Source organism: Gossypium arboreum, chromosome 7, assembly GCF_025698485.1.
Source record: "Gossypium arboreum isolate Shixiya-1 chromosome 7, ASM2569848v2, whole genome shotgun sequence".
Classification (NCBI taxonomy): Eukaryota; Viridiplantae; Streptophyta; class Magnoliopsida; order Malvales; family Malvaceae; genus Gossypium; species Gossypium arboreum.
In genome coordinates, this window is record NC_069076.1 from 84,111,276 (window position 1) to 84,120,771 (window position 9,496).

The following is a 9,496-nucleotide window of genomic DNA, read 5'->3' on the forward strand; positions in this document are numbered from 1 at the left end:
AAATCTGAATGATGGTGAAGATGAGGCGTTTTCTTTACCGGTTGACTCTGAAGAACAAAACGCACTGTATGATTTCTGTTTGGTAGGGTGTTATCTTACGGCTAATGTGGTAAATTTTCCTGCAATGAGAAACACTATGGCTAACATTTGGCATCCTTTAAAGGGTGTGCAAATTTCAGATCTGGGGGAGAAATGTTTTCTTTTTAAGTTTTTTAATGAGGTGGATATTTCTCGAGTTATTTCAGGCGCTCATTGGACTTTCAATAATCACCTTTTGGTTTTCCATCGACTGGTGGAGGGTGAAGACCCTATGGCTGTCCCTTTGGTGTTTTCAGGTTCATGATCTTCCTCCGGGCTTCTTTAGGGATTCTATAGCAGTTCAATTTGGAAATTTTATTGGAAAATTTCTGGAATATGACATGAAGAAACTATCCACTAGGTATATGAATTATATGCGGATTCGGGTTCAACTTGATGTTCGAAAATCTTTACCACGGCAAAAGAAAATTAAGATCTCAAAGTCCAAGTTTACTTATGCAAAGTTTAAGTATGAAAGATTAACTCTTTTCTATTTTTTATGTGGACGTCTGGGTCATGGAGATAATTTCTATCCGATGAGATTACAATAAGGAATGCAGGAATTAGAGATGGGTTGGGATCTATCATTGAGAGCTCAAGGGAGAAAGGCTTCCATTGTCAACAACATTTGGTTGAGGAGGGAAGGAGACAACAATTTTTTTGGAAAGTCTAGATTTGGGCAATCTTCTAGTCAACAATCAAGCCAAAATAAAGGGAGAGAATCTGGAGGAAATTTCAATTTCCCTCTTGGAATAAATTTAAAAGGTACCAAATTTCCTTCTGAATTGAATGAGTATCAGCAAGGAAATAATTTCCATCATAATGGAGATAATGACTTGGATCGTGAAAAAGGTCAACTTTCTGGCCTTGCACATTATGGTGTCATCCAAAGGACTACTCCAAGTGGACTGGGTCGTTTACAGGAGAAAGGGGTGTCATGTATGGATTGTGAGCTAGAGGATGAACCTTTTCTCAATGATGAAGGAAAAAAAAGGCAAAGATCTAATTCTTTGATCTCTAGTGTTTCTAACACTCAAGATTTATTGGAGGTTGCTGGGAAGAACTTTTCTCATCCTAAACAGATATCGGCGACTGCCATTGGGCAAGCTGACCGAAGGCAATGAAAATTATGTGCTGGAACGTTCGCGGATTGGGGAGTTCGCGAGTAGTTAGAAGACTTCAGAGTATGCTGAAGATTTATCGTTCCCAATTTGTCTTCTTTATGGAGACTAAATTGAGTGCTATAAAAATAGAGTTTGTTAGAAGAAAGTGTGCTTTCTTTAATGGTGTTGACGTTTCGGCTGATGGGTCTAGAGGAGGATTAAGCCTTGGGTGGAATGGGAATAACTTAGTCAATTTGCAGAGCTTCTCAAAGAATCATATTGATGTTGGGATTCAAGAAGAAAATTTTCGATGGCGGTTTACAGGGTTCTATGGGGCTCCAGAGGTTAGATTTAAATCAGTGACTTGGGAGTTACTTTGAAGATTAGGGCGGGATAACTCTTTACCTTGGTTGGTTGGGGGAGATTTCAACGATATTTTTTTTGTTCATGAAAAACAAGGAGGCTTGTTAAGAGAATAGGCTCGTATGGAAGCTTTCCGTAAGACTTTGGAAGCTTGTCAATTGGAAGATTTAGGTTTTTCGGGAGCTTGGTTCACATGGGAAAGAGGTAGAACTGTTGAGCGAAATATTAGGGAACGCATTGATAGAGGGGTTGCTAATGATGGTTGGTTTTAACAATTCCCACGATATTCCTTGAGACATCTTCCACATTCTTTCTCTGATCATGTCCTTTGCTCATTGATATGGAGGATGTTGGAATAGGTAGACAATCCGATAGATTTAGTTTTAAAGCTTGGTGGGTTTTGGAAGAGTCATGTGAAGCGGAGATAAGTTATGGGAAGGCAGCTCTGGATCTTTTTTATTCCGAATGGAAACATTGGCCATTGGGTTGAGATCTTGGGGGAATAGGTTTAAGACCAAAAGAGGGAGGAAAGTGAAAAGGTTGAATAAGAGATTGGAGGAGCTAAATTGCAAGGAGATTTCAGAGGAGAACTTAGGAAAAATAGTCAAGGTCAAACTTTATTTAAATGTGGAGATGGATAAGGAGGAAAAGTATTGGGAGCAACGTGCAAGAGCAAATTGGTTGAAAATGGGGGACAAGAATACTTCATTTTTTCATAAATTTTCTTCTCAAAGAAGACGTGCTAATCAACTCAAAGCTTTACAAAGAAGGGATGGTTCTCTTGCTTCAGATGGTAGGGAGATGGAGTGCATCGCCCGTGAGTACTTTTCGGATCTTTTTGCCTCTAGAGGAACTAGGGACTTGGGACATATTCTCTCTAGAGTACATTTGTGCGTATCAGATCAAATGAACCAAAGTTTGTTGGCCACTTACAAGGAGGACGAAATAGTTCAGGCGTTAAAGGGCATGGGACCTACCAAAGCTTCAGGTGCTGATGGCTTTCCAGCAATTTCTACTAGAAATTCTGGCATATTATTGGTAAGGACGTTTACATATATTGTTTAGACATTCTGAATAACAGGAAATCTGTGGGGGATATAAACAAAACACAAATAGTGCTGATTCCCAAGACTGCCAGTCCCAGCAATCTTAAGAATTTTCGTCCCATTAGTCTATGCACTGTTATTTATAAGATCATTGCAAAAACTGTTGCTAATCGGCTTCAAAAGGTTTTACATGCGTGCATTGATAACTCTCAAAGTGCTTTCGTTCCTGGTAGACTCATCATCGATAACGTGCTTTTGGCATATGAGGTGCTTTATTCATTTAAAAACAAAAGATACGGGAAGAAGGGATTCATGGCTTTAAAACTCGATATGAGCAAGGCCTATGATCGAATGGAGTGGCCTTTCATTAAAAGCATAATGTCAAAAATGGGATTCGACAAACGGTTTATGGAGTTTATTATCTGTTGTGTTAATTCTGTTCAGTATTCCATTCTAATTAATGGGGCAGAAGGTTTAAGTTTCAAACCTTCTAGGGGCTTGCATCAAGGGGATCCTTTAAGCCCCTATCTCTTCTTGTTTTGTGGAGAAGGGCTTTCTGCGCTAATGAGGTTGGTAAGTCAGGATAAAAACCTATAACTCATCTGATGTTTGCTGATGATTGTATCCTGTTCGGAGATGTATCAAATCAAAGGGTTAATGTGCTGAAAGAAATTCTTGGAGAGTATGAGTCTTGTTCGGGTCAGTGCGTTAATTATGAAAAATCTACGGTCTTTTTCAACACAAATGTAAAGGATCAAGACAGGAGTAGGATGTTTCAGGCGCTTCATGTTCGTTGCTCGACTGATCTAGAAAGTTATCTTGGACTTCCCAATGTGGTGGGTCGTAAGAAAAAAATGGTTTTTCAAAAGTTGAAAGATCGTTTGAAGCAGAAAATCAATAATTGGAGTATTAGGCATATTTCACAAGGAGGTCGAGAGGTTTTTATCAAGGCTGTCTTACAGTCTATTCCCATATATTCGATGGATTGTTTCCTTTTACCGAAATCGCTTTGTGTGGAACTGGAAAATATTATGAGCTTATTTTGGGGAGGAATAATCATAATAGGCAAGGGATGGATTGGTGTAAATGGAAATCCTTATGTGCGCCTAAGGAGAAAGGTGGTATCGGATTTCGTCATTTGAGTTCTTTTAATACTGCTTTATTGGCTAAACAAGGTTGGTGCCTGTTAAATAATCCTAATTCTTTACTAGCACATACTTTGAAAGCTCAGTATTTTAAAGATGGGGATTTTTTAAACTCCAGTTTAGGGAGGCTATCTTCTTTTACCTGGCAGAGTATCTGGGCCGCGAGGGGCCTCCTCTTGAAAGGTTTGGGTTGGCGGATTGGCAATGGTCAGAAAGCTTCCATTTGGGATGATGTTTGGATACCTAGAGATGATAATCTCAGAATTAAGAATATGAATAATAATCAGAGTCTCATCAAAGTTGCGGATCTTATTGATGCCAGTTCTAAAAATTGAAAGTCTGATCTGATCAGTCTTACCTTTGATGAACAGACTGCAAAAAGGATCCTCTGTATTCCTCTTCCTTTGTTTGAGCATGAAGACACTCTTGTATAGAGGGGTGAGTCGTCAAGAGAATTCTCGGTCCGAAGTGGTCACAGACTTCTTTTACAAGAAGGTCAGGATCAATTATATTCAGATCACAAGCAAATTTACAAGAAATTATGGAAAATGAATCTACCCCCTAAAATCAAAATTACAATATGGAGAATACTTTGTAACTATATGCCTAGTTTTAGTAATCTTCATTATCGCAAAATGATGGCTTCTCTCATGTGTAGAAGGTGTCTAACAGGAGCTGAAACAAGGGAGCATATTTTCTGGGCATGTCCTCCTGCAAAAGATATATGGGAACATTTACATATGGCATGGGCTAGATTGGATGACAATTCAGTATTTACAGATTGGTTGAAAAATACCTTTGAGACTAGACCCATGGCTTTGTGTAGAATGATTGTCTGCGCTTTATAGGTGTTATGGGTGGCTCGGAACAAATTCATTCATGATGGGGTAAACCAAACTGGTAGTCAGATTGCAAGTTTTGTGCAAGTATATTTAAAGGAACTTGATGATCTAAAAAGTACTATACCTGGAAGATGGATCTGTGTTGACAGATGGTCTGCGCCGATGGGATCCAGATTGAAAGTGAACTTTGACACAGCTTTCAACAACCACACCAAAGAGTCGTGCTCTGGGGTAGTGATTTGTAACAGTAAAGCAGAGATTATCTGTTGTAAAACGGAGATGAACTTGAACATACCGTCTGTTTTTTCTACAGAAGCAGTAGCGTGTCTTCAGGCACTGAAGCTGAGGTTACAACTTGGGTTGAGGGAGATTAAGGTTGAAGGTGATTCTCGAACGATCATCAGGAAACTGCAAGAGAAAACGGAGGATAGATCGAAAATTTCTGGGTATATCAAAGATGCTCAGTATCTCTGCTGTCAATTTAATCTTTGTGTTTTCCTTTTCACAAACAGGGAGGCTAACAGAGTTGCCCATTGTTTAACACAAGAAGGACTCAAGAAAAGAGAATCTACTTACCTGAAAAATATGGTACCTCTTGGTGTGGTGGAGGCGATGGCTGAAGACAGGAGGAGGATGGAGGTCGTGGGTGAGGTTTGGGGAAGAAGAGATGAAGAAGTTGGAGAGAGTTTTCTGCAATTTTGATTTTGCTGAGAGTTCCATTGGGTTTTGATCTTTCAATGTACATCGGGGTATTGAAGAGGTTTTGATGGGATTGATATGAGGGTAATTAAGTTTTCTGATGGCTTTTTGTTTCCCCATACGTTTCTTGTTGATTTTTTCAAAAGGGGTTTTAATTACTGGAGTACAGCTGGAGAAGACGTTTCTAGAGCTCCCCTTTTTTTTTACTATTTGCTAGATCTTGGTTGTTGGGTTGTTTTTTCTTTTGGTGTTTGTTTTTGTTTTTTGGTTTTGGCTTTTGTGGGCTTTTCTTTGTTTGTAAGTTTGGACTGGTCTTTTATGACCCATGTCATTTTGGTTTTACTTTTGAGTTGGTTTATTATAATAAAATCCAGCAAATTTTTCTTCAAAAAAAACATTGAATTATTCACTTCTATAGACAATAACTTTGCCGCAATCTCATCATCCATTTATCACATGGTATGAACATATACAAAAATTCCAAATCAAAATTAAGATATCTACATCTCATTAACACATAAGAACTAAACCGTCTCATATTGAACTAACCAATCAACCATGCAACTATTCCATTCATATATCCACACTTATAACATCATGCTTTGCATAAACCAAAATATTTCAATATCATGATCATGAATAAAGCATCATGCAACAAGATTGAAAAGTTTGAAAAATTCTAAAGAATTAAACAACTAAACATACTCTCTCCCACACTTAAACTAAACATTGTTCTTAATGTTCACTACAACACCTCATTGAAAGAGCTCATCTCCACATGAATACTCAACTTATACCAATAGAATATCTAAATAGTCCACTGATAATTTCACATGAAACCCAATTTTTCAATTTATAAACTAGTAAGACACTACAAAAGATCCACAGAGCTTGGAAATGGTAGATAAGAAGGAAAATCAATAAGACACTAAAAGAAAGAAAAATAAATAAAAATTCAAAAGACCCGCCTGATAATTTCACATGGAACCCAAATCTTTCGATTTCTTAGTCATTTGATGGGAAAACATTTTCTTGCTTTTAATTACCATTAATAATTTGTTTCATTTATATAACCTTTATTGACTCTTCCCCTCCTCCTCCTTCTCCTCTTCTTCTTCTTTTGTTGTTACTGTAGTTTGTTTTTGCTTCCTTTCGTTCATTGATTTCCACTTCAAAAGAACCCCCTAAAAAAAAAAACTGAAAAAATGGGTTTTTATGTGGAATTATCAAGAGGTAGTTCTTTTGAAACTTTGTTCTTTTTTTTATTTTCTCTCATTGATCTTTTTTTTTGTTGACCATTTTAGGTATTGTTTAATTCTTTCTCATTATTTTTTGTTGAAGTGGATTTAAAAATTTTTCTGCCTTTTTAGGGTCTCCGTTTTAGTTTTATCATTATGATACTCGTAAATGTCCACTCAACAAGAAAATGAAATGTAAATAAAAAAAAAGTTAACCATCCAAATGGAATATGTTAGCTTTAGGATTAAAATCAAGCAATTTGAAAAATAGAAATATCAACTTGAGGCAAATACAATTAATAAATTAATTTCTTGCAAATCGAATAGTATTTGTACTATATCCTTATTATTGGATTAAGTTTAAAATCATAAATTTGAAGGATATACATTTCAAATTTCAAATTTTAAAATCAAAATTTAAGTTTCCCACCCACCTTGAGTACATTTCATTCAAAAGAAATTATACAGTGCTTGAAATTTATGAAAGTCGTTATTAACCACGTCTCGCAAACAAAGGAACTTCTTTATTCACCAATCTCAAAATAGCAACAAAGTGGAAAAAACAACACAAAACAACAAAAAAGGTAGAGTAAGACGTAGTCTCAAAATTGCTCATTTTAAGCATATCTATCAAACTATTAAGCTTGTAAGCCCATGTTCTTTCTTGTCTTGCCTACAAATAAGTCCCTAGATTTGAGCAAGCCAGGCAGGCATCCACTAATGGTTGCAAAAGGAAATTGGGCGATAGCATCTTTCCTTCCAAGGGAAACCAAGGCAATGGCTGAACCAGGCTCATACTTTGACAATTTGCTTTCTTGGACTCCTCCGCTCATCAACACCTTCAAGTTTTTCGCAACTACTATGGCATGTTTTTGAGCTAAAAACCCTTGTTTGAGTTCCTGGATAATTTGCATTTACGTCTAAAACGTTAGCTTTAATCTATAAAATATGTAGTATAATGGAATTGAGCGGTAAGAAATTTAATTTGAATTAAATTGGATACCACTTTTAAAATTTAAATTTGATTCAAAATAAAAATTAAATTACTCAAATTTGATTAAGCTTATTTATCTAATAAAAAGAATAATCCCAAGGAATATTTATACTCAAACTTGAGTTCAGATTACTTAAACTCGTGAGCAATTAGAGTTGAGTATTAGGATACTCAAATCCGGCTCGTTCGAGGTGATAGGACTTACGGGAATATCAGTGATATCTCCTATTGCAAATATATTAGCGCGGCCATTGACTCTCAAATGCTCATCAACCATCAACCTTCCATTTCCATCCAAGTGGGTCTTCAATATAGTGTCATTAAGCCATGCTGAGGCCAAAGGTTTTCCAGCACAAAGGAAATGGCAATCTGATTTGATGCTTTCTCCACTCGAGGTTTTATAGACGTGGCTTCCATCTAAAGTGCTTGAATTCAAGTCAACTGCTTGCTCCAATTTTACTTCAACTTTCCTAGATTTCAACCAACGCAAAGTCTTGTTGGAAGCCTTGGTTCCAATGAATTCCAACAACCTGGGTCCCTTATGAACCAATGTCACCTTCTTGTCAGGGAAGTCAGTGACTATTTCTCCAGCAAGTTCAACACCAGTCGGTCCTCCCCCAACAATCAAAATCGAATTGGCAGATTGTATCTTCTGATTTTCTGTCCGCACATATATGTATGTATATTAGAATTAACTTGAGTAGCTTATAATAGATGAAGGGTCGGAACAATGAAGGTTAAAAAGAAAACACACTTTAATTTCGAAAAACATTTGCAACATCTTAATAGCCTTGACGCGTGATAGTGAAGAATAATGCATGAAAAGAGGAGCAATAGTTTTTAATGTAGTGTTTACCTGCTTTGTATTGATTAAGTCTGTCCGTCTTAGTGTTGGGGACAACATCCCTGTGTCCAGTAGCAATAACAAGATAATCATAAGCAATACGATGGCCATCGGCTGTCCATACATGAGTGTCCGTGATATTTGTGGCAGCAGATGTAACAATACGTCCATTGGTAAGATAATCTGTATGGTTTATCACTGATCTTTCCGCAAATGATGGCTCCACCATGTTCCTCAAATTCGCCCATGTAATTTCAAGATACTCCTTCCTATATATATACGAACAGCTAAAGTTACTACCCAAAAGAAGTCTCAGTTCCTACATATATTACTTCAATTGCAAGAAAAACAAGATAAACCAAGATATTCAATGCAGTTGCAGTGTTGGGTAGACTTATGTCTTGATGTTTTGGGGAAGAAATGAATTGGAATATTGAAGGAACAAAAACTAGTTATAAGTGTGAGAAAGAGAGAAAACAAAGCTTACGGGTCGATAAGGGTGACAGCAGCATTGAATTGCAAAGACTTGGCAAGGAGGGAGCCAGCAATGCCACCTCCAACAACAACTACTCTTCTTGTTTCTCCTCCTGATTCCATGTTTTTTCTTTCTTGGATAATTAAATACTTCGTTTTCTGTTTTGGTTCAGATTGTCGATGGAAATTTGCCTTGGTGGGTGCTGAATTTAAAGCATTGCCAAGAAGTTTCTAGCAAATGTAGATTGCTTTGGTGGTAAAGAATGTTATGGTCAAAGGAAATTAACAATGGTATTCTTTTCAAATTTATTTTCTGAATTTTATAGGCCACTCCAAAACATTGATTTCTCCGAATAAAAGAGGAAAAAAAAGGGACGAAACGAAACAAATACATGATTTCTTTAAATCATGCAAGCGTTGGTTCATTGAACTGGGGTTGATGAGCTTTATCATATATACGTTTCTTTAATATGTTTCTTGCATAAAATATTTGAGATTCTAGAATAGCTTCATTTGGGTCCAAAGAGACTGCAAGTTAAGAATGATATTCCAATAGCATCACAATGACTTACAGATTACATATCCTTATGCTCAATAATATTTTAATATAGACCGACAAATTATATATGAAGGTATTAATGGCTTAAGCATAGAATCTGAATCTGCTTGG

At 36.7% G+C, this 9,496-nt stretch overlaps 1 protein-coding gene across 1 annotated transcript; it reads right to left on the reverse strand.

The window, feature by feature from the left end:
* Positions 1-6,936: 6,936 nt before the first annotated feature.
* Positions 6,937-9,258, reverse strand: LOC108472968 (uncharacterized). Its single transcript, XM_017774536.2, has 4 exons — positions 8,840-9,258; positions 8,365-8,621; positions 7,714-8,168; positions 6,937-7,413 (listed from the first exon to the last, which is right to left on the reverse strand). Exons 1-4 carry the CDS (start codon positions 8,947-8,949, stop codon positions 7,153-7,155), a joined length of 1,083 nt encoding a protein of 360 aa, XP_017630025.1. The 5' UTR covers positions 8,950-9,258; the 3' UTR covers positions 6,937-7,152.
* Positions 9,259-9,496: the final 238 nt, after the last annotated feature.